The 24,300-nt window shown below is 57.2% G+C and overlaps 6 protein-coding genes across 6 annotated transcripts; 3 read left to right on the top strand and 3 right to left on the bottom strand.

The window, feature by feature from the left end:
• Positions 1-8,493: 8,493 nt before the first annotated feature.
• Fbxl2 (F-box/LRR-repeat protein 2) lies at positions 8,494-10,545 on the top strand (the record flags this gene model as incomplete). Its single annotated transcript, XM_036638517.1, has 1 exon — positions 8,494-10,545. The coding sequence occupies one exon, from the start codon at positions 8,494-8,496 to the stop codon at positions 10,543-10,545; it is 2,052 nt and encodes a 683-aa protein (XP_036495528.1).
• Positions 10,546-11,096: 551 nt separating this feature from the next.
• On the bottom strand, positions 11,097-12,559 carry CGCS363_v006667 (uncharacterized protein; the record flags this gene model as incomplete). Its single annotated transcript, XM_036638516.1, has 3 exons — positions 11,097-11,338; positions 11,397-12,434; positions 12,487-12,559. 3 exons carry the CDS (start codon positions 12,557-12,559, stop codon positions 11,097-11,099), a joined length of 1,353 nt encoding a protein of 450 aa, XP_036495527.1.
• A 1,272-nt stretch (positions 12,560-13,831) lies between these two features.
• Positions 13,832-14,374, top strand: CGCS363_v006666 (uncharacterized protein; the record flags this gene model as incomplete). The annotated part of the gene is made up of 2 exons (XM_036638515.1): positions 13,832-14,049; positions 14,275-14,374. The coding sequence occupies 2 exons, from the start codon at positions 13,832-13,834 to the stop codon at positions 14,372-14,374; spliced, it is 318 nt and encodes a 105-aa protein (XP_036495526.1).
• Positions 14,375-14,983: 609 nt separating this feature from the next.
• On the top strand, positions 14,984-17,017 carry CGCS363_v006665 (uncharacterized protein; the record flags this gene model as incomplete). Its single annotated transcript, XM_036638514.1, has 4 exons — positions 14,984-15,215; positions 15,276-15,715; positions 15,774-16,765; positions 16,912-17,017. The coding sequence occupies 4 exons, from the start codon at positions 14,984-14,986 to the stop codon at positions 17,015-17,017; spliced, it is 1,770 nt and encodes a 589-aa protein (XP_036495525.1).
• A 267-nt stretch (positions 17,018-17,284) lies between these two features.
• Positions 17,285-19,147, bottom strand: CGCS363_v006664 (uncharacterized protein; the record flags this gene model as incomplete). The annotated part of the gene is made up of 1 exon (XM_036638513.1): positions 17,285-19,147. One exon carries the CDS (start codon positions 19,145-19,147, stop codon positions 17,285-17,287), a length of 1,863 nt encoding a protein of 620 aa, XP_036495524.1.
• A 1,190-nt stretch (positions 19,148-20,337) lies between these two features.
• On the bottom strand, positions 20,338-22,152 carry CGCS363_v006663 (uncharacterized protein; the record flags this gene model as incomplete). Its single annotated transcript, XM_036638512.1, has 1 exon — positions 20,338-22,152. The coding sequence occupies one exon, from the start codon at positions 22,150-22,152 to the stop codon at positions 20,338-20,340; it is 1,815 nt and encodes a 604-aa protein (XP_036495523.1).
• Between the last annotated feature and the right edge of the window lie 2,148 nt (positions 22,153-24,300).

The following is a 24,300-nucleotide window of genomic DNA, read 5'->3' as shown; positions in this document are numbered from 1 at the left end:
ATCAACTGCTGGTGAACCGAGATCGGGAGGGTGTCCGTCAACGTGCGCTTCAGACTCAGCCTACGAGATGGTGGTGGAGATGTCTTTGTTGTTGTACCGCTCTCGTTCGTCGGGGTCCTGCTTGAGCTTTCTGATTCTGCATCGCCTGACGTTTGTTTCGGCTTCTCTTCTTGCTTCTTCTGCGGTGACTCCTCCCTTCCTGGGAAAAACGGCTTTGGTTGTGTCGTGGTTGGGGATTCGCAAGGTGAGTGAAAAGGCTCTGGGCTCGAGGTTCGTGGGATGAAGTTTGCTTCGAACAAGTTCTCTCCGGAAACTTGGGCAGGTCCGGTGAGAGGCCCGATGAGGGCTTGATCGTTGGTGGGGAGGTTGCCTGCACCGACGAGTTGTGCCCTTGCCAGCAGATCGAGCATGTTTTGTGTTTCGACATCGCCCGCTGCTCGCGCCTGAGCACTCGCAAGTGCAACATCTGAAGACGAGACGGACCACCCAATTCTGTCTTTCATAAATTCTATAGATCTCTTCAAAACATTTTGGCGGTTGTGGATATATTCTTCTGATTGGTGGGCGAAGGAGAACGAGTGTAACGATTCGGAGGGAAAGCGGGAGAGATCTTCGGAAAAGTTTGGCGACGATGGGTGCGAGCTGAAAGACATGCCTGGAGCGTTTGCCATCAGGGTTGTCATAGAGGTTGATCTCGATAGACCGATGGATGAGCTTCTAGAGGCGGGGTTCGACGATGACGGTATAGTCGGGGCTCGGGAAGAGGGCTGTTGTCGAATTCGACGCAATCCGGATAGACCAAGTCCATGGTCGTGGTCTGTTACAATAGAGGACCTGTGGCTATGCAGGGCTTGTCAGCGACACGATGCCTTGCCTGATTGTGGGATGCCATGTGATCGTGTAACCGCCACCGTGACAGCTCGAGTGGTACACTAGCACCCGTGACGTCCATCAGGCCGACGGCCTTTGGATATTCCTGCAAATTTGTACATTGCCAGCTCTTTCAGTCGGCGCATGAAACGATGGAAATCGCATTGAACGAGCCACTTGGACTCGCTCATTCGAGATCTCCCAGGCCTGGATGCGCCCTCGCGAGGGTTCGCGCGTCAGAGGTTCGCAAGGGCCACAAAGTGTACTCGGTACTTTGGCGGTTCAACACGACGAGTGATTCACCGTGGTGATCGCGCGCTTCGCCCCTCTACCACACCAAAAAAGACAGACCGGATATTCCCAAGTACGAATGAACCCACCTTGGAGGCATCGGTTCGCCCTCGGCGACAGAGCTGGAATCGAAGGAAAAGCGCATTCGGCCGCGGCCCGTTTGATCGTTTACGACGGCGAGATTTCCGGTACTTCGGTTCTTTGGGAGTTGAAGCTGTGTCGTCGGCACTCTGCTCCTTCCGCGTGGCTCTTCATGGTGTGTGTCGGTGCCTGCAACAGGTGGAAGTCTTGGTCAGGTCGGAGATATTCTTGGTCCAGCTTTGGGCCTGGATGCGGACTTGCGAGGCTGCAACACGTACCATTGTCGTGAGGTCCCCCATGCGTCTGTAGCATAATTGAAAAAGAAATGGCAAATTCAACTCGGGGAAGATGGAGGGATAAATGCGGGCAGGAGGCGGATTCGACGATGCAGGTTCGGATTCGGCGGGGTCGAGACACACAGCAAAGGTCGGTCTGTCTGGCAGGTATCGATCGGGGTCGTCGGTCTGCTCTTTAGACGTGTGCGTGAGAGAGAGCGGAGGAGGTGCTGTTGGACAGTGGTTGGAGTGCTGGGCTGCGAAGAGCGGTACGACGGTGGCTGTCGCAGCTAAGGTACAAACGGAACTGCCCAGGACGAGGTTCAGCAACAGACAAGGCAAGGTAGGTAGGTAAGGTCAGCCAGGTAAGGTGAGGTCTTGGGTTAGGTGGTAGGCGACCAGGTTGGTTGGCGGGTAAGGTTTGCCACAGGGATGAGTAAGAGAGAGTTTCGCTGTTGAGCGCCCCGGCTTGTAAAGAATGTCTTTTGCTTCTCTCACCGTTCGTCTTTCTCTCTCTCTTCCTGCTCTTGGTGGTCCGACCTTTACGACAAGGCAAGGCAAGGCAAGGCGAGGCAAGGCGAGGCAAGGCGAGGCAAGGCGAGGCAAGGCAGTGTGGGAAGGGAAGGATCGATGGAATGATCCGACGACGAATAGGCGGAAATTTGGGTCGAGGAGAAGCTGCGTGCAGAAGCCTGCAGAAACAGCAAGCAGAGCAGCGCAGCAGGAGCTGTAGCAGAAACAGCAGATGACAGCACCCCGTCTGCTTCTGGATCTGGATCTGGATTTGGACCGCCCCAATTCACCGAAGGACCAGGAAAGGGAACGTGAGTCGTTACCGTGCTAGTGCCACTCCAGAGAGAGCCCAGGACCAATGCCAATGGCCAATGCTAGAGCCAGTGCGAATGCCAATGTCAGTCAGTGCCGATGCTAATGCCGGAACCAGCTGTTTGCGCGCTCTCGAGTTCGACCAAGGCTTTTCTTGTTTTCACTCTCCCTCTATGCTCTCGTTGCGCGCTCGGTTTGCCGTTGAAAAGCGCGTTAGGAAGAGCGAGTGAGTGAGCAATGCGTGCGTGCAGATGAGTGGCTGGTTCTACACGCCGTAAACCACCACGTGTGTCTGTGAGCAGTCTTGGAAGGAGTGTCGTAGAGTGAGGTGTGTTGAAAGATGACCTAAGACGGGCAGTGAGGTAAGGGAGCCGGGGACCCAGGACGGTTCAGCGCCACTATGTTGCCGCAGATGCTTGTCTGAAAGAGAGGGGCGCCTCGACAGTGTGAGCTGGGTAGTTTCTGTCCCCTGATCAAGTCAGGCCCAAACAGCGAGTCTGGAGCTTGAGGTAACAGCGGGCGTCAAGTCACGGACGAAGGCTGCGGCGCGGCGTCGGATCGTGGTCGGAGGACACGGGACGGAAGTTCAAGTGCAGTGCAGTGTCACTTTCTTGCTCTGAGAGGCTGCGAGAGGAGAGGAGAGGTGAGGTGTTTTGGCGCGTGGGAGAGGGGACAAATGTAGGGAAAAAGAGGGTGACGAGGGAGGGCAAGGAAGGGGAAAAAAGTGAAATCCACTCTTTGCGCTGTTGATCGAAAATTTTGAGATGCATCCGTTCATTGCTCCTCCCTCCACCTTGTGTGTGTGCTTGTGTGGTGTGTGGTGTGTCCAGCTGCCTCGCAAAACCCTTCCATTCTTTCCTTCCGCAGGAAACCAAACCCCCCTCCAAAAACCCGCACATCGCAGCAGTTTCTGGTGGGCGCACAGCATCAGTTCCACGCCGGCCTCGACCTACTTACAGGGCCGGAGACAAGATGCAACACTGATTGGGGGGCATATCATGCAGTGCTCGCCCTGAGATGGATGCGAAGTGGGGGCTCGCTAGGGAGCAAGTCCACTGAAAGCATCCATCGGTGTTGCTGTCCCCAACCCAACAATAACATGCCTTACGCTGTGCAACACGTGAAGCAGTCCCAGCTTCTGGGCTCACCTCACTTCTCTCTGTGCTGGGCTATTCTCAGCTGAAGCATCGCTTGTGACCGCCGTCGGTGGATCCGACTCGTCCATGTCCGTCCAACGGCGCCAATCTCCCTCTCCCGGGGCCCGATACGTCACAGTGCCGCAGCCAAGCCCGGAGACATGCTGTCTGAAGCCGCAGATCGCCGCCAATCTCTGAGCAACATCATTCCGAGGCTCTTGGGCAATGCAATGCCATCCTTCTTAGCCTAGGTGCGACTCTGGGAACCCAGATAACCAACACTCGAAACGAAGTTTATCGTTGCCGCTGCACGGCATCCACGGCAAAACAAACATTCCATCGACCGTCCAGCCAACCACCTCAGACGGGGCAGACCCCTGCACATCAACCTCCATCCTAATGACAACACAACTCTACCACCTTCACTGCCGCAACCCAACCAACAAGAGGTTGCTCGGTCCGCAAGTATGAAGGGTTTGCCAAGCCCGTTGATCCGAACTCTCCTAGATGCAAACTAGGGCTCTGTGCGGCTGCCGATGCATGCTGTGAGATCCGCCATTATCAAAACCATCAGGGAGGGCAGAGCCATGTCTGTTTGAGGAAGCAGGATGCAAAGGATTGGCGGGTGGGCAGTGTGGAGCGTGTTGCGAGTCTGTGACGAGGGTGAAAATCATCTCCTCGACGACTAGAGGATCACGCACCGCACCGGTCTACTTACTCACTTACTCACTTGCTCTGCTTCTCAGCCTTCTCAGCCAGGACACCCTCAAGCTCTCGCTCATCTTGCTTTGTGACAGTTGACCAAGAGCTGGGATTGGCCGCGGCGCGCGCAGTTGGACATTCAGAAGCTTCTGACAGGCTGAGTTCCGAGGGTCTATTTGCTTCTGAGTGAAATTGCTCAGAAACGAACCTAATTATACCCGGGTCGGGCAACCCGCCCCCATCTTCCCGTTTACCTGGATAACTGCAACCGGCAACACAGGGCACACTGGACAGTCAGTCGATGGTCCGTGTCTCAACGACTCGTCCAAGGGTTTTTTTGGCGATACTGGCGCTTGTTCACGCTCTTAGGCTAACCCCGCATTTGACTTGACAAGGAGCAATGGCTGCTGTGCCGCATCTCAAAACCTGCAGAAATTCCCGGAGACGCTTCTCGTTCTTCATCATCGGCAGCAGCTTTGCGAGCTTCCGGGAAAGTGTGAACCCGAATCAGCGAGCTGGGCTTACTTGCTCGACATATTGCCATGGGTTTGAGCGGACTCTGCTGTGACCCGTTGATGCGCACGCAACTCAGCAGTGGCCGGGTCTGGACCGCTTTGACAGTCCCTTATCTTATCGTCATGAATTCCAGATGTCCGGATGGCACGTGGAAAACAGAGTGCTCCGCAGCTTTGCTCCGAGGTGCCAGCCTCCGGCGTTACCACATCGTGGAGGCTGATTAAAGGTTTTGGGGCGTCGGACTTTGCGATTAGCGAGCCATCAGACTATGCCGTGGCAATTAACGGATGTTTGGTCGTGCGCACAAGTCGACACTTGTTAGCTGACTTTTCCGAGAGTAGATCTGAACATCAAAATTCTCTCTTGATCTTTCACTCTGATGACTGAAAATGAGACAAGAGACCACAAGATCATTCGGTTTGGTATGAGCCAAGAGACGGTCGGTTGCATTTCGCAATTCGTGAACAGGTCACTGTACTGGCAACCGGCCATTCGCATTTAGAACCACAAGCCATCATTTGCGATTCGCCAGTCAAGACGCTCTCAAGGAAGTGTCGCGTGGCTCACCGCTTGCTGCATCCTTATCTGTTGTGCCTGATCGCCTGACGCTCTCAAAGGTAGTACCAGATCCCCGATTTTCGGCGTGAGCAGCGTCAGCCGACATAGCAAGCCCGTAAATGGAGGTGCTAGCGGAAGCTAGGCCATGACAGGACCACGGGCGTTGCATGGAAAAGCGGTAACAGAATGTCCTACTGGTTTTCAGATATCGATCTGGGTTTTGAGACCTGAAGATGCTCGGAACGGAACATTGTGCGCAGGTTCAAAGCGACGGATGTCAGCTTCGGCACAGCTTCAGACGAAGAGAGTTGGACGAGCTGGACCTTCCATCTGCGGTTAGAGAGACCGAGTGGCGGCGGCTGACTGGTGATGTGCACCACTTGCGTCCTTGCGAAACTCCTGTCAATGGCAACCGGGTTCAAAAGAAAGGACGGTGGCGAGGGAGTCGATGAACCGAGAGAATGGGAAACGAATGGAGGTGGGAATGGCAGCCCCGCCGAAAAGTTCGAATTCGGCTTCTTTTTGGAGGGGAAACTTCTTCTCGTCAAGGATTGGTTGAATGCGGAAGGCGCTAAGGAGGGCGGGAGTCGGTCCCCAAAGGCGACTCCTCCGATGGACGACAATCGGTTCGCATACCCTGTCCGTGGGGTCGAAACAATGCTCCAAGCCGACGTCGACTAGAGGAAATATCGCTCACAAGGGCTCCATTGCGGCGACTCGTTTTCCTGCTCTTCGTCAGCGGAAACCTTGGAAGAGGAGACAGAAACGACTCGCCAAGGCACCCGTAACGAGTCAGCCCGTTTCCCGACAGTTTCGAGTGGATTTACCTGAGCCGGGCAACCGGTGTCAAGTTCCTGTCACTATCGGTGAATTTCAGATGGATACCGCTGCGCGCCAGGTGGAACCGGCTCTGGGAAGCTTAGACGCGTGATGCTGAGAGGCGACTTCACGCCACGGCCGTGCAGCGAGACGGAAAGACGCACCGGCGGCTGGAACGAGGTTGGTGAATGTTGGGGGGGGGGGGGGGGGGGGGGCCTCCAGAAACGGGAGGAATTCCGGGCTGCGAATCAGCCCAAGAGCGGACGCAGCAGAAATCCAAGGTTCCAGCCCGTGGCGCTAGCGGGTTGAAGGAGACGGATAGGTGTTGAGCGTAGTGGATTCGTTGGTCTTGGAGGCTCGCAGGCTCAGGTCCCTGCTTACCGCGGCCAGACACTCGGAGGACCCTGCGGTGAGGATCTGTCTGCAGTAGGTGCTGCTCTGCAGGCCGTAGGTACACCGACATCTAATGTACCGAAAGCTTTGGACTTGGTGTATCCCGCATGTGCAAAGCCGTTCGTCGAGTGATCCCCACCCCGGGTGGTAGGCATGGTAGCATCTGGAATGTCGAGAGCAGTGAAAGCTTGACTTGGTCTTCTTTCTCATTCTTGCCTTCTATCTTTCAGCACCGGCATGGCATCAGTTGACTGCCCAGATGGCGGGATGAAGGCTGCTGATGGTGCCACAGAGAGACGATAGTGACTTTGGTTGGGCAAGTGCACGAATTGGACCTGCTGCTCATGTCATGTTCTCGGTCGGCGTTGGCGTTGTGGTGTCAGTCAGCAGAGACCTGACTGGTTCTGCTTGGTGGGGTCAGGATCACCCTGGTTCCACTTATTCATGCCACTGCCGGTCGTGATTGGCGCATGAGAGAAGTCTCTGGACAGCGCTCCGGGCGGGCCCCTCGCTCCCCCCCTCCACAGCGACGTCCATCCCCCACCTGCCCGCTCTTTCGCCCGGCCACGGGCCCCACAGCAGGGGCATACAGCAGCGATGTGGTGGGTGTTTGTTCCCGCTTGGCCACTGGACGCCGCTGAATCTGTGGTTGTGTCGAACTCCCAAATGTCTTGCCTGTGGTGTGCTTCTTGATGCAGCCTACTGCTTGGTAGCCAGTCTGCAACAGGTCGTTTTGCATGTTGATCAAGGGTTTCTGCTGCCATGTTCTTTCATTCGATCTGTACCCCTGGCCAGCCTTCAAAGTCTGTACTGCCAAGAGGGCCAAACAGGCAGGTAGAGACCGGTCATCTTGGGCTCTTCGCGGCGGGATTTATGGTCCATGGCTTGCCCAAGACCAGCCGAGAAACCGAGGGCCTTTCCGTCTGGCCAGTGGCCACCCACCAGATCCAATGATCCGTCAACTAGAAGACGCACCAAGGGCATTTGGCAGCTGTGACTGGTGGGTGTAAGGCGAGCCGGGATCCATCGATGCCCATCGATAAGGAGGGACCCTGTTTCGCAGACTGGAAGGGGGTGGGAAGGCCGTTTTGTGCATCCGTTCTGAGCGCGTTTTAAGCTTCACCTTCCCTTACCCTGCGGCGTGGTGTATGGTGGGTAGTGTATGTACGCAGTATGTACGTATGCTATGCTAGGTAGGCGAGGCAGCAAGTCGGCCGTCTTGGGAGTGGTTTGCGTTGTTTCCACTCTGCTGTTTCTTTTCTTCGTGTTCTTTTTCTCTTCGACCCTCCCCTTTGTGTGTTTCCCGTCTTTTCCCATTCTCCGAAGATCTTTCTTCCTATCTCAACTTTCCACCTTACACACCACAACATCCCCAGCCCGGTGCTCGTGTGACCTCTTTGCAAGAACCAGAGGCCATGATATCTTGAGCTTCGGTGTGCCATGTGCTCCGCCCCATCCCGTAGGTACCCTTCCTCCAGCCTTCTGCTGCATAGTAAAAGCTCCACACCCCGCTATCTGCTGACCTCCATTATCGATAGCCGGCTCTCACCCGTCCTGATAGCAGATCCCCATCCAAGTCCCCTGGCCTCACCCACCCCTCCTCCAGCGCCTCAAGACCACAGCCTTTTCCGGTTCTTCGCGCTCGCATGTCTCATTTTCTTTTCTAGAGACCGATCCGTCTGTTGAGCTGCTTCATCCAGTTTCTCAGATCTGCTCCGACACACCGACTATGAAATAAGACCGTCCACCGGCTGTTCCGAGCGCTCTGCCCTCAAGGGTCGAAGTGGACCTCCGAGCTCCAATTCCCAGTACACTTCCTGCTACTCAACTGCCCCGCGCGCCACACAACCGCCGTGGAAGCACGGAGGATACGAGACGACGCATTGTGATTGCCGACTCGAGAAACGTTTTGAAAATTAGGCTTTGTTGCTGCAGTTAGACACCGCGGTCTTGGGTCTTTTTCTCTTGACCCAACTTTTTTCTTTTCCATGTATTCCCGTCCGACAACTCTATTGCGCCTCTCAACCATGGCCGATACCTTGGGGTCAACTCCAATGGAGGTTGTCGACGAGCAGGGCCCCGGCCTCTCAGAGCCAACGAACAAGGGCAGGAACCGGCACCGAGTGCTCTGTGGCATTCACAGAATGTCTTCCTCGCCATCACTTCCTCGAAATGGCCGTGCCAGATCAGAGAGTAACCCTCAGCGAGGGCGAGCGAGCATCTCCTGCGTTAGCTTGGCAGGACCATCAACAGCCGGAAGCTCTTTTGGGGGCGACTCCTACTTCCCCGCAGGAGCAACAGCATCCGGCTATGCCAGCGCCTCGAGTTCTGTTCCGCCGACGCCATCCAGCGAAATCATCCAATTCGAAGGTATCGACGGCCGCCTTGCTGTTCGGAGGGTCGACAATGCCATTTCTACAGCGCAGTCTCCCGGTCCCCAGTCGATCGGCCTTCCCAGCGACCTGCGGACGACGAGCAAGATGCAAGTCGCGAATCCGGCGGTTCCCAAACGGGACTTTAACTTTTGGGAGAACATGCCCCACGAAATGCGCGTTCAAATATTTTCCTACCTCTCGCCAAAGGAGTTGGTGAGGACCTCTCGTGTAAGCAAGATGTTCTACAAGATCTGCTTCGACGGGCAGCTTTGGACTTGCTTCGACGCAACCGAGTTTTATCAGACGATACCGGCCGAGTCTCTGGCAAGAATTATTGTCGCCGCGGGACCTTTTATTAAAGACCTCAACTTGAGAGGCTGCGTACAGGTTGAGCACTACAAGCGTGCCGAAGTGGTTGTCAAGGCTTGTAAGAACCTCGTCAATGCCACTCTCGAGGGATGCCGGAATTTCCAACGAAACACCCTTCACAGCTTGTTGAGGACAAATGACAAGCTTGCCAACCTTAACCTCACGGGGCTGACTGCAGTCACCAACATGTCCTGCAAAATCATCGCCGAGTCATGCCCGCAACTCGAGATGTTTAACGTATCATGGTGCGTGCACATGGATGCCCGGGGAATCAAGACCGTATTGGACGGTTGCCCAAAGTTGAAGGACCTGAGGGCTGGGGAAGTTCGAGGCTTCGACAACTTGGAGGTGGCTGAAACACTCTACAATACCAACAGCCTGGAGCGGCTGGTGTTGAATGGCTGCGCAGAGCTCAATGACCGGGCACTCAAGATCATGATCCACGGAGAAGATCCCGAAATCGATATTCTTACAGATCGACCAGTCGTACCCCCGAGGAAATGGCGTCACCTGGACCTCAGTAGATGCGGTCGTCTCACAAACCAGGGAGTGAAGGCATTGGGTTACAACATTCCGGATTTACAAGCCCTGCGACTATCCGGTTGCACCGCCTTGACTGACGCAGCACTCGAGCCCATCTTCGCATCGACCCCACGCCTCACCCACCTCGAGATGGAAGATCTTTCAGATCTCACCAACAGCCTTCTTTCGGAGCATTTGGCCAAGGCTCCGTGTGCACCGTGGCTGGAGCATCTCTCGATCAGCTATTGCGAGAACCTCGGCGACAGCGGCGTACTGCCCATCGTAAAGAACTGCACCAACCTGAGGAGCATTGACCTGGACAACACCCGGATCAGTGATCTCGTTCTCGCTGAAGCGGCTTACATGGTCAACAATCGCTCCCAATGCACCGCGAAGAAGCCCAAGCCCAAGGTCGGCCTTCACATGGTGGTTTACGACTGCCAAAACGTCACCTGGACTGGCATTCGCGAGGTTCTCTTCCGCAACGCTCAGTCAAAGCCCTCCACATCAGAACCCGGCAAACATGCTTACTCCGGCGAGGCAATCAGCCTCAAATGCTTCTACAAGTTCCAGATGACCGTTGACGAGCACATGAAGCGCGTGGTCCGGGGAGACCTCGCCGCGGCCAACCGCCTCGAGCGCCGCTGGGGCGAATATATGCAGGCTACCGAGGAGGCTGGCACCACTGGCGCCGGACATCGCCGTCGCAGACGCCGTGCCCGGGAAGCCCAGATGCTCCATGCCGACGAGGAAGATGGCGGCAACGGTGGCCGTCGCCGGGGCCGGACCGTCGGATCCTGCACAGTTATGTGAGGATACCGCTGCAGACAGTTTTGCGCCTAGAATGTGAAGGAGAATCTTGCGGTCCAAATGGTCCCCCTGTTTCACACATTTCATCTGTTATCGGTATATATTCATCCCCTGGAGTCAAAGCGACACGTTACTTCATTATTAGATTGGGATGCATCGCCCCATTCAACTCACCTCGCACCAGCGTGCGAGAGTGTCTCGAAGACGGCGTCTCACACTGGAAAGGCGTCCTTCTTTTCCCATATTTCCGTGCTGTTAGTCATGAACGCACACATTTTCTCTTTATGGTGTTTGGGATGGGTTGGGAAATCTTGGGCTTGGGAGGTTAAAGAGTGCAGGATCTCTTTTTTTGGTTCCTATTTTTTTTTCTTGGAACAGATACAGACTGCGGGGCATGCATGCGCGTGCCATTTGTATCTATGATTGGAATCTGGGGCTATTTCAATTTGAACATATAAAATGTCCACACTAAACCATGACCCAATGCTGTTGATGTTTGAACCGTCTCGCCGCTGCTGGAATGCTGCGGAAGAAACAAGACAACGAGGCTATATTTAGTCCGAGCCGTGCTGGCGGATGTACCTCCGGATCTTCTCCTGGAAGACATCGTCCTCGTCGCGCCTGTTGTCACCCTCCATGACGTACATGTCCTCGTCTTCGTCCTCCTCTTGCTCGCGCAGGTCAAACTCCTCGTCGTCCGACGCATTGGCATTGCGGAAGAGATAGGCGTGTCGATCGTACTCATCCTCCGAGTCGACCTCGTCCTCGGGGTAGTCTGCAGTATAGTGGTTTTCCGCTGTTATACAAAGTCAGCACAAAGTCCCTCTCCTGGTGTCCAAGTATATCATCCTTACCATTCTCATCCTCATCATCGTCGTAGTCCGAGTCGTCCTCCTCTTCATTCCCGTAAAACAGCTCCATATCTTCCTTGGTATCGAACCGCAGTACGCCAATCTCCTCGGGCGGGATGTTCGCCAACAAGGGCTTGGACGGCGCGAGCTCATACACTTCAATGACGTAGTCATCATCGTCGTCGTCGGCCTCGCTGGCGTCCGTCATGGACTCGTCCCGGTCTTTCCCGCCGTCGAGCTCCTTTGCCAGCTCGGGGTGCCGTTCGGCGAAGCGCTTGACGGGGGCCTTGGGCTTGAACCGCGATGGCGAGGAGGTTGTAGCAGAAGAAGCAGGAGGCGCTGGGTTTTCCAGCTCCATTGACTTGAGGTTCAGCCCGATCTCGTGGAGCACCCACTGGTCCATGTCGGCGGCGATCTTACTCATGTCCTGGGTGGGCGCGACGCTGGGCAGGGGTTTGCGCTGGGATTCGACATCTTGACGAGGAGCAGAAGGGCGTTTGGTCTGGGGTTTCTTGGGCGCCGGCTTGGCGTCGTCGCCCATTTCGACCTCCGGAGTAGAGATAGCGGCGGCGTGTTTGGCGTCGAGGGCCACGGAGAGCCTTTTTGATGCCTTCTTCTTGCCTCGCTCGACGAAGACTGCTGTTCCGTAGCGGCCGCGCTTGGTGACGCCGCCGGCCTTGAGGATCGTGCTGCCCGTCGGGGAGCTCATTGCCGAACGGGACATGTGGAATCGTCTGGGCTCGGCCGCGGGGTTCGCTGGTCGCTGAGCAGCAGAGGGGGTGGCCGGGCCCGGGGCCGTTGCCTCGGCGGCGGGGGGTTTGTCGGTCGCGGCAGCATTATCGGGCGCGGGCTGAACGGGCTTTGCGGGAGAGTGGCTCGAATGCGGGAGCTCGTCGCCGGGCTTGGAGGTTTGGATCACGGGCTTGGTCGGGGAGTGGTGTAGCGAGCCTGCGCCGGACCTTGAACTGGACTTTGCTGGTGCTATGCGTCGTCGGTAGACCCAGCTGCTGCCACTCTGGTGTCGTTTCGCTGACTCAAGCTCTGTCGCTTGTCAGTCTGCGCTTCAACGCATCAAACAAAGGAGGCAACATACGGAGGTAGGTAACCGGCGCATCCTCGTCGCCCCGCTTCCGCTTGATGTGGATCAAGTGAGGAGGGGCAGACATGTTGACGAGAAGACTACGGGCAGTGGTAGAGATGTGGTTACGGGCTACTATGTGGTAGATGTTTGAACGAAGGGATTAGAATGTTCGTGGCAGCTCGAAACTGGATGTCCCCGGTTCGGTGTCTGGCTATGCCACGTCGTAATTCATGCGACGATGTTGCTCTTCTTTTTTTTCTCGCGAGATGGATTTTTCTGGAAGCCTGCCGCACCAGCTGGATGGCAGCACGTCAAAGATCCATTTCAGATAAGACGAGCTTATCGGTGGGGTATGTCATTGGCCAGGGGATTGACCGCCTTTGGCAGAATCGTGCAAGCGTCCGGGGGTGATCCCAGCCCCTCCGGGCTGTTGGCTGCCATTGCCGGCTTGGGGAAAGAAGCCCCGCCTTGCGCCGATCAAGCTAGGAGCTTCGCTTCAAGACTGCTTGAGCACTCGGTCAGACAGATTGTCAATGCCACTGGACTATAGGAACCAGTCCAGCGCATTAAATGGGGCAGAAGAGCCGAACGGGCTGTGGGCAGCTCAAACTCTTTGGACGCGGGATGGCTGGCAACCAGGACAAGGGTCGTCCGGCCGAGACCTAGAGAGCTTGTGAAGATTGCTATGATGGTGAGCTCGATTGCGTCTGAAACCACCCGGTTCCTTCCGTATCATTGAGAGTTCTTTGCCTAGGGATATGGGGCTTGTTGAAAACTGCAATTTGCTGGCAAAGTTGAGGCGTTGCTTGATTTTCAGCCTTCGTGATGGCTGCCATGCGATTTGGCAGAGCTGCAGTAGCTGAGCACCGGTGGCTCGTAGCTAGAAAACGCAGCAGCGAACCCGGCTAAGCAGACGAACAGCTTGTTTTTGCTCTCTTCTGTTAGGCGGTTATTTAGATGGGATTTTCATGCCGACATTGCCCATTCCACAGGATGCTCTGGCATGATGGAGGTGGCTGATAGCTTCCCCGGGGGGCGCTTCTGGAGGTCTCGGTGTCTGGGGCGTTTGTCCCGGTCTGGGCCTTTCCATTGGGACCCGCGAGTCGGTGGGGCAAAGCCTGGCTCGTGCATTGCGGGAAAGTCCCCAGTACCTTGGAAACATGAACAGCCACGGCCAATGGGCATGTTCCCGCAACTCCCCAGCTCGGGACATGTCCAGGGATGGTGACGCAAAAAGCATGCCGACGGAGGCAGTGAACGGGTAGGATTTGCCTGTTCCATTGCTGATAGCCGCTACTGGCTGCTGTTTAGTAGCTCCATTATTGGAGGGGGAAGCTTCTGATCCTTTTTTGTGCAGATGCAGTTGCAGTTGCAGCTGTCCGGGTGGCCGGCGTCAACAGAATTGGAGCGGCGAAGGGAGGTCGTTGACAATCTCGTCCCATACCTCAGCGTCATTCTTTGCCTGTCCCAGGTTTCGCGGCAGTCATGGGCCATCAAGCTCATGTGGGGAGGCAGTTTGATGGCCGCCACAACAAGCAATACGTCCAGTTTCTCTTTATGTACGCCTGAGTATTGTTTCTCAATCTGCAACTCACTGGACCATCCCATCTCGCCTCGTTACTACCCTTAGCTGAGCCAGACTGCCAGGTTGGAGCGAGTGCTGGTTTCTGCCAGCCACACCTTCCCAACCTCTCTTCCCGTATTCCCCCTCTTGCCTTACTCAAGCCTTCCCCTTCCCCAACACACGTTGGACATAGCACCCATGGCATAATCATGCAATGGACCCCTCCTGTGCCACAGCTTCCCTGTTCTGAGCTGCTGCACCTCCCAACGTCAGACACCAGTCTTCCGGCTTCTGATCTCCCCTCCCTGCTATCTGAGCTCCCCTCGCCTTGGCTGATCAAGGTGGCATTTGCTCTTCCGGTCCGTACGTCGTATCTCTCCTGTCCCACGGGTAAGTTCATCATTCTGCCCTCGTCTTCTGCCCCTAGGTCAGCTCGTTCCCTCAAAGCTGTTTCACTCGCACAAACACGTAACCCCCGATCCCTCTTCGTTGCGTGAAACACTCAGACACGAAGACTCCACTTTGAATTCCTCACAAAGAATTGGCCTTGTTTTCGCTTCCTTGCCTTTTTGCTTTTTCCCACGAAGGCAATCCAACGCCTTCTCGCTCCTCACGGCTAGCATCGTAAGGTATCACCCAGAGACAGCCGCATTCGTCAGCGTTTCTACCCACGCCCAACCCAATCCACAATCCGCCACCTTCACCGTGGGCTCCAGGGGGACGGTCTCCATCTCTGCATCTCTTGACGAGTTTTTCCCTCTCCCGAAGCAAGAGAAGTGCCCTTATCTGAACTGACTCTGGAGTGTTGTAGAAGGCAGCAGCCCCCAAACCCAAAATACCCGCCTGCCCGGAAACTGCTCGAATGATCGAGTTGGCGGAGTGATATCGGCCTTCTTCCACACTTCGAACTTTCGCATACCTTGCCGCGGAAACCAGCATCAAAAAATGGTTTCCGTCACCATCTCCTACCGCCAGCCGGGCACCCAGCCGCCCATATTTGTTGCGGGCTCCTTCTCCGATCCGCAATGGCAGCCTCTTGAGATGCAGTTCACCACCGACGAGGGAGGAGAGCATACATTCTTCAAATCCGTCGAGGTACCGCCAAGTTCGCAGATCCAGTACAAATTTCGTGTTGGCCTTGGTGACTGGTGGGTTCTCAACCAAAGCGCTACTACAGGTAAGGTCTCTCTAGCTCCGATCCCAACCGCATCTTGCCTGACATGACGTGACCCTGCAGTGACCGACGACTCTGGCAACCAGAACAACGTCCTGACGGCCCCGGCTTCTCAAGAGTTCACAGAGATGAACGGTGTAAAATCCAACGGCGAGCAACAGAACCACCAGACGGACTCAAATCCTACCAACATGGATGCCTCAACTATTTCCGCTGCCCACGCGACTGCTCAGCTTGAGCCGAAGCCTAAGATGATCGACCACCTGAAGGACGAGGAACGGCAGCGACTGTCGTCGACCCCGATTGAAAAGGTTGCAGAGACCGCTGCAGAGGTTGCCGACACTGCTGAGAAGCTTGATGCCGAAGACAACACGGCCCGCCTCACACCACTTGCCCGTATCAAGGACGAGGAGAGAAAGCGTCTTTCTTCGACTCCGATTGAGCAGGTGGCTACTACTGCAGCGGAGGTTGCTGACACGGCAGAGATGCTGGACGCCGATCAGGTATGCACTTCTGGCAAGACGGCAGGCGACATAAGACCTCAGGGCTAACGCAGCGCAGGACTTTGACGACAAGGATCTGGCCGACGACGGTCCTCCGCCTCTGTTCGCCCATGAAGCCCTCGGCCCGTACGAGCCACCGAGTGATAGTGAGGATGCTACGAAGGAGTATGAGCACCACGGCACCGTTGAGTATGACGTCGACAAGTACGACTTGAACGACCCAGCTCTGGAGAGACTGCCGTCAAAACGCGAGGAGATTCTGAACACCGTTCGAAACGTGGAGACGGGCCGCAACGAAGACCAGACGTACTTTCACGGCACTCCCATGTCACCCATCGTCGGATCAAGAAAAGCAAGCCTCGACCCATACGAGGAGGCGGTGATCTCGCCAGGCCCCTCTAGTCCAGGTGTAGGCAAGAAGCTCGAGCTGCCTCGGAAGAAGCAGGGCTCAATGGTGTCGGAAAGATCTCTCGCTTCGTTAGGCTCGATCGTCGAGGAGGAGGGCAAGGACTCACCTGGGTTGGATGAGGCGAATCGCGAGACCGAAGGTCCCGTCCGCGTCCCTAGCCCCGCAGTCCGCCCAACACCCAACGTCTTCACCTCTCCCGCTAGTGACGAGGACGAAGGAGTCGTTATGAAGGGCTCCAAGTCTAAGTCAAAGAAGAGCGGCGAGTCTGGCAGATCAGAGTCTCCCGACTACAACGGTAACACCAACGGCAAGCATTCGAGAGACCTCTCCCCGAAGACGCAGCCCGCACAGCCGGACAGCCCGAGCATCCATGTGCAGCCCCCCGAGGACCCAGCCGAGTCCAGCAACGCCGCTGCATCCAACTCAGATGGAAAAGCCTCGACGACTGCCCGAGACGAAAGCCACAAGGGGCAGCTTAAGAAGCGCGGAGGAGCCTCGTCGACCGATCGCCCGGGAACCCCCTCGTCCATACACAGCGTCGCCGACAGCAAGGGCAACTGGCTCTCGGCCTTTTTCCGCGTACTTTTTGTTGACTGGATCGGCGGTCTATTTAGCCGGTTGTTCGGCAGCAAGAGAAAGGCGTAAGGTTTTCTCACCTCCTTCCCGGTTCTTGAAAGATGAAGAGAAGAAGACTGGCTGCCGATGATCAGGCTTTTGCTTGTTTTTCCTTTTGTTTTTACGTTTTAATACTCCTCACGAAATCTGACAGGTTGACTTTTGTCCGCAGGATGCTGGCCACGAGCACGGCTGCCATCGTTGCCGGGGTTGCATGGTGGAAGTTCGCCTTGGACGGCGACCTGAGCTGGCTTGAGACGCGGCTCGCCGCCCTTTAGAGTCAGGGAGTGGAGATCGACGTCTCGCTTACACGAACATGTTTGTACAGTTAATCGAGATGGCATTGGCATTTGAGGGTGGGATTAGAGTGGGATGGAATATGCCCCTCCTGAATCTGGGGTGGGATATGGACAGCATGCACAGAGAAAACACGCATTTGGACCGCAATCGAGAACCCAGACTTTGAAATCAATGCTTCGCATGTATGCTCGCTGTTAAAAGGGGTCATGACAATCTGTGTGACTGCGAAGAGGAGCGGTGCCGGCTCAAATCACTCTCCAAACGGCACCAGCCCTCGGGGTATCTCTCTTGCCGCCGTCATCCCCTTGCCTGTTCATCTTCTTGATCCACTCCGTCTCCCTCTGCACAGCAGCGGCCTCAATCTCCTCCATGACGGCCAGCTCGCCGAGCATATCCTTGATCAAGCTCTCGCAGCCGTCCAGCATCCTTTTCAGACTGGACGTCTGGGCCATGTCCTCCGCTTCTTCTTCCTCGTCGTCGTACGCCAGCTCCTTCAGCTGCAGATCCCAGCCCTCGAGGCGGCGGACGAGGAGGGCGCATTCCTCCTTCCAGCGGGCGTCGAGGCCGCCGCCGAAGCGGACCTCGAGGTTCGCGTCGAGCAGGGCGGCGGGGTCCGAGTCGGGGCCGTCTGCCCTCGCGCGCGCGGCTTCGAGGTCGGAGAGGGAGGAGGCCCAGCGCTCGAAGGCGCGGACGAGGCGGTTGTGTTTGCCGCCGGGGGAGTCGAGGGACCAGAGGGACGTGAGGAGGGCGTCGAGGCGTTGGATCTTTTCCTCGAGGAGGCCTTTTCTGGGGGTGGCCCAGCGGTGGAGGGCGGCTACGTTGAGGCGTTCTGCGGCGTCGGCTTCGAGGGACACGAGGTCCTTTGAGGAGGAGGCGAGGGCGGCGTGGAGGGAGGCGAGGTGGGACCGGGCGGAGGCGTGCCATTGGGAGGTGGTTGTCGGGAGGTCGCGGTGGAGGAGGTGGAGTTGGAGGAGCTCGGTTTGGAGGCGGGATGTTTCGGCGGAGAGGGCGACGTTTGTGGGGAGTTTGGAGGGGGAGGGGGGCGCGAGGTAGGTTGCTGTGAGGGGCTTCGGGGCTAGGTTCTTTGCGGGGGAGTAGTGCTGTTGAAGGGTTGTGAAGGCCGGTTTGAGGAGGGGTTTGTTTCGAGGAGGGGATCGTGGGGAGCGCGGGGAGGCGGGTTGGGAGGTTTGTTGCTGTTGACGGACGGGAGGTTTGGGGTGCCGGGGGGAGGTTGGAGTGGTTTGTTGGCGGGTCGGTGGTTTGGAGGGGGGTTTGGTCGAGGCTGTGGAGCCGGCGCGGGTTCGGGTCGAGATGCTCGCGACGGAGGGCTTGTGGGTGAGGTTCGTGGTCGAGGTCGTGGCGGTTGAGGTCGTTGACGTCGAGGAGCCTGAGCCTGGGCGCGGTGGTCTGGCGGGGTCTTGGGCTGCTGCGGAGCCGGGGCGTCTGGCGGCTGCTGTGGAGGAGGCGAGAGAGGTTGTGGAGGTTGACGGGGCGCCGTAGAGGGACGTCGGACGGGGTTTCGGGGCCGTGGACCTGGACGTCGTGGAGGACTGGTTTGGAGGAGGGAGGGTCGTGCTTCCGTTGAGAGTCGCCACGCTCCGCGCCCGGGTATGGCCTAAGCCTGGGCCCGTGGAGGACGTCGGTGTGGTCCGCTTCTGGGCGAGGCCGCTCGATGTTGTTGGTCGCGTGCTGCCGCTGCTGCTGCCGCTTGTTCCCGGGAGATTACTCGTTGAAGACGCGGCGGGGTTGCGGAGCCTGTTCAGGCCTGCGGTCGGCTCGCGGGTTGACGAGGTCCGGGTGGGAGCGTTCGCTGTACGCGATGACGGTGCGGTGGTGGAGGAGGTGGACGAGGCATCTTTGCGGGCGGCGGTCTGGCGTGTGGAGGAACCGCGGGAGAGCAGCGAGGACAGCGCCGAGGGCTTCTTCTTAGGTGCAGCGGCGGCTGCGGTGTCGTTCAGGCTCCCGGAGGAGACGTTGCGGGTGGTCGGGCGCGTCGGGCGCGGGGCGGGGAGGCGGCTCGGAGAGACGTTGCGCTGCGGAGCGGTGGAGGAGGAGGAGAGGTCTGTTGGTTTGCGGAGGGAACGGCTGCGGGCCAGCGAGGAGGACATTTTTGTGGCGGTCACATTCGACTGTGACCTGCGGGGATGTCGTCGGGTTCGTGCGCCGGGTGAGGGCGAGAATTGGATTCTGGCATGCGATTTTTCGCGATGAGGCTGAAGGGGAAAACGGGCCGTGGTGTTGATGTTGATCTCAGGGGGTGTGGTGGTGTTGGTGGTACTTGCGGTGTGGGGGTTGCTACGGGGGTGCGGACGACCCACCTCCAGAAGCCGACGTCTGTGGGTGGAGACCCGGGGGACGGCAGATGGCAGGGTACCTGGGCGGGCGGACGTGTGTTGGTGGGAGAGGTAGTATCGCAGTAACGTGGCTCCGAGAGAGTTGGAGTCTATCGAAAATCAAGCCGCCGGCTTGCATGCGCCCCTGATTAGCTTCCCGACGCTCGGGCTGGGTGGGCTTGCTTTCCTCCCTTTGCATGTTGGGACGTCGAGTCGGGGGGACGAGGGTAACGGGCTGGCCCGACCGACGCCTTCTTCCGTTCGTCATTCGGGTTCGGAGGGATGGATACTGGCGCCTATCCGTATGGCACCTTACGATGAGCGCAATTTCCGGCGCATCCGTGGGAAAATCATCCGCAACGCAGGCTTTGTCGGGGGTCAGTGTGCGCGACGCGCAGAGAAGGTACGGCAGGTCTCAGAGCTATTTTCGTCGTGCGACGGACAGGTGGCCCAAGGCAAGGCATGTTCATGCTGCCCGCTTGACTCTCGTTGAAGTTGCACACATCTCACGCGCGAGAAAGGGAGCTGCAGATACGGTTGTTTCAGAACTTTGAATTTCGTTTAAAATTTGAGCCTCTAAACCAGGGAGAGAGGGCCAATATCGCATGTGCCCAATTCTTTTCGTCTCGTTATCAAGCTTTCCGTCGTATGCCCAGAGCCTGCTTCAAGCAAGTAATAAACCTTGTGTGGTTGAATCTTCCTCCTTTGAACAAAAAGGTGGAAAAAGAAGAGAAAATGAAAGAAGAGTTGTGGGAGGTGTGGCTTCCCCGCGCTATACACAACACACAACACAAATCATGGGGAGAAAGGGTATCAACCATCCATCTCTCTGTCTAGTTTCCACAAATGAAGTTTTTTGGTTTCCTGGGGGTCCATGTAATGCAAACCGTCTTGAACCGAATGCCGTCCAAATTCCCTAGTCCAAGGGGGGAGAGAAGAAGTGAATTAATGATGCTGGTGATCTCTTAGGCTGCAACCATCTGAGGGTGGTGCTGCTGCTGATGGTGATACTGCTGTCCTTCGGCAGGCTGTTGTTGCACAGTCAAGTGCTCTTCGGATGTGGCTGCCTCGTTGGTGTTGTTGGCTCCATCAACGTCGCCGCTGCTCTGCGGGTTGCCCTCGAGGTGGGCGAGGAGCTGGCGGAGGTCTCTGCCGTTGCGGTTGAACACAGTCAGACACGACGCGCACATACGCACGTAGCACCACTGGCACTTGAAGCGGTCCTCGGTGTCGGCCTTGCCGCAGGTCTGGCAGCTGAGGGCGTAGTTGCGGTTGCGGGTGCGGTCGACAGTGCGGTGGCGGGCGTAGCAGTCGAGCATGCTCTCCTTGATGGGGCGGGCGCTGTACACGATAGACGGGCTGGGCGGCTCCGGGGTGGTGATGGGGAAGAAGGACGCGCGCGGGTCGGCGGGCATGTCTTGCTGCTGCTTCATCTCGCGGTACTCGACGGGTTCCTGGCCCGGTCGCTGGTCCCGGCGCATGTCGCCACCCTGCGCAGCATGCTCCCGAGCTGCAGGAAGCCATTGACCCCTCTGCTGCTGTTGCGGTGGCTGCTGCTGCTGCTGATTGGACGAGTTGCGAGCAGGGAACTGGCCTTGTTGCGCCTCCGGGCTGATGGGACTGACGGCGAAGTCTCTGGCGATGGTCGGGGGAGCCTCGCTGCTGGTCGTGGGCGGGTCGACGCGCATCTGCGGGAGGCTTTTGGCATTGTGGACGTTGTTGCGGTCCGTCGTGACTGCCTTGCGCGGGATGGGCTGCTGCGGCTGCTGCTGCTGCTGCTTCTGCTCCGCGGCGGCGGGCTCCGGGGACGAGGCTGGGGAGATGGGCGAGACGACGGTGTCGACGACGGGCGTCTTGACGTCTTCCTTTTCGTAGTCGGGCGTCGGCAGCCGCTGGGAGGGCGAGAGCGCGGTGTCGCTGTGTGAGGCTCCGACGTTTGCGCCGTTGGTTTGGTTCTGCCCGCGGACGTGCGAGACCTTCTCGCGCAGGCGCGACGCCTCCTGGCCCATGTCTTCTGTCGGTTCTTGCGTGGAGGGCAGGTTCTGGAGATGGATGGGCCGGATATTCCTGCCGGGGAGCCCGGAAGTAGAGCGAGGGGGGAATTGTTGCTGTTGCTGTTGTTGTTGCTGCGCCGGGGGAGGAGGAGCCGCGGTTGACGATGGTTGCGCGGTGTTTGGTGTAGAAGCAGCAGTCGACCCATGACTTACTGCCAGTTTTAGATCTGGCACCTCTATATTGCGGTCAGATTTTACAGACCTCCTCCTCCAGAGAGGCCTTTGCTGCTGGGACGAGGTGGATGTGAAGCTGGTTGGGCTGTCACCACCGCCAGCCGCTGCCTTTGCCGGCGGAGGAGGGCCCTGCTCGCGGGCATAGGCAGGAGACGGCGGCAGGCCTTTGTTGTGTGTGAGGTTTGGTGCGCCGAGGCGGGAGTAGGAAGCCTCATTGTCGACGGATGACACTGAGGTGGGCGTCAAGACTTTTGACTCTTTTGTTGTCCCCTCATGGTCAGAGGGAAACATCGGGGCCGAGTCTCGCTGGGTTGATGGTGACTTGGCCATGAGGGACTCTCCTGAACTCCTCGAGTACGCCGACAGCAGACTTCCGATAGATCCAGTGGGCGAGTGTTCCTCTGGCTGGGGCTTGGGAGGTGCGACAGGCTTCGTTGCGGCGACTGGGCGGCGGGCTATATGCATCTTGGGGAGCTCTTTCGTCTGAAGGGGAGGGAGAGGCGGAAGAGACTGGTTGAGGGGCTGCGGCGGCGGCAAAGGTTTGTCGGACATGGCGGGCGACTTTGGCGGAGGGGATCGTACTGGGACACGAGGTATCGAGGGAAGTCTCTTTATGACCCTGTCACCGACAGAAGGAGAAGAAGGTTGAACGGGGTCCGGCGGCGGAGGTGGAGGGTTGGGTAAAGCTTTTGAGAAACGAGACCTCCCCTTCCTGGAGGAGGAACGGAGGAAGTCCATATGCATGTTGTACGGGGCTCTTTGGCTATAATTGGGATGATTCCGTTCCCCCTTCCCCTATGCTACCTTGCCTCGCCTCTCTCTAGGCCTCTCTGGCTGTGACTGCGGCGTCGGATTTTGCTCTGCGTCTCCCAGATTCTTACCCAATCGGCTGGGGAGGAGAACCAAGCAGGAGGGGGGAATCAAGGAACCAAATTGACCCAGGCAGGCCGGTGGGACTCGACAACGTGGGACGAAGGAGTGAAGGACGGAAGGTTATTGGAGCGATGGTGGTTCGGAGTTGAGCACGACGTTCAGTGCCGTAACATGGTGATGCTGGAAGGTTACCAGCATCAAGGGTTTTGAAGAGGAGGTGTAAGGTGTAATAGTAAGGAGTACGGAGTAGATGACGAGGATTGCGCGACGAGGACAGCAGCAAGTGCCTGCAGGATATGTGGAGGAGGGGAGATGCTAGAGGAAAAGAAACTCGAATGGCGTTCGCAGTAACAGGAGGTCGATGATTGGAACTTGGGAGTGGGAGTGGGAGAGAGGGGCGCGGATGAGAACAATGACACCAGAGGGCGCCGGGGGAGGGGGGGTGAAGGGGCGTGTAATTCGGGCCTCAAGTAACAAGTTTAATGCTGGCAGCCACGGAGAACCCTGCTTCAAGGATGGGTGGAGGAGGGTCTGGGTCTGAACATTTGACTCTCTTTTTTTTTTTTTTCTCTTCGGTGGTCTCCTTTCCTCGGTTTTCGGACGGAGGACGGACAAGGATGTGATCTGAATGCGCGTAAAAGCTGGATGTAAATGGATGCTAAGGAAGAGACTAAAGTACCTTTTTACACTATTTCGGACCATTTGCACGTCTGCAACGTGTTGGGTGCTGTGGCCGTGTTGGCACTGGAGCTGGTGTTAGCGTGCAGTGCGTGCCTGTCCAGCTCAGTAAGGATGCGGCGGGAGTCCCGTCGTCATTGGCTCCGTCAGATTGGAACCGGCCCCTCCCAGGTGCAGGCTCAGGTGCAGAGCAAGGCCAGCCTCTTTCTGTCTGCAACCTTGAGACTTTCCCATCGGCAGCCCTGCAATTAAGAAAAGAGCTGCACACCGGAAACTCAGGAACAGGTACTCCTGGCCCCGGTGCCGAGGCGGGGCTGGGAGGCTGTTCGGGGCTGGTGCAGCACTTTCAATGCACATACTCACATCGCGCTGTCCACTTGGCACCCTGCTACTGACATCAGCCACCCACTGACAGCACCACCGCCCGCCACGCCACATCGTCGTCCATGAACATCAGACAGCACAGCCAGCCGGCCATCGCATCCCACGGACATCCAGCAACACGTTTCCAGCACCTCCAGCACCTCCAACACCTCATCAAGCCCCGAAGGCTATTCACTCATGCAAGCCATTCCTGAACGCACCATCCCCTCTCGAAGCAGCCAATACGGCGCGCCCTCTCCTGCGCTCCATGATTCACTTTTCATCTCCAATCTTAATCCTGCGTGCTTCGGCCTCTGTCAACTTCAAGACACTAATAAAAACAGAGAGACACGCTGACTGACAGACATGGATGCAGCAGCAAACGGACAGACGGCAGACAGACTGCCACTGGCAGCCTCTCACACACACACTCTCTCTCTCTCTACGCACCCCTCCCGTCCGCCAATACTTGGCAGAGACCAGCGGATGCCAAGTTCCCAGGCTGCTGCCAGCAAGCATTCCCATCTCGATTCTCGATAGGCTGAAACCGCCCGCCGCTAAATAGGAGAAGAGAAAAAAGGGTCTTCCTTGCCAGGCCTGCGTTTAATCACCACGGATCGCATGTCGCAATTGTCAAGAATGCGACTTGTCACGAGTAAACCGTTCGAAATGAACATCTTCAATTTCTCAAGTCCACAATGTGGTCTAGATGACGCCATGCCGCGGCCAGCCAGCTACCACCGCCAGCATCACCAACTGCATCGTCGAGCAAACAATCCGATGCCT

Source organism: Colletotrichum siamense, assembly GCF_013390195.1.
Source record: "Colletotrichum siamense strain Cg363 chromosome Unknown KSG_Cg363_contig04, whole genome shotgun sequence".
Lineage (NCBI taxonomy): Eukaryota > Fungi > Ascomycota > Sordariomycetes > Glomerellales > Glomerellaceae > Colletotrichum > Colletotrichum siamense.
Note: the sequence above shows the minus strand (reverse complement) of the source record. Positions and strands in the feature narration are given on the sequence as shown.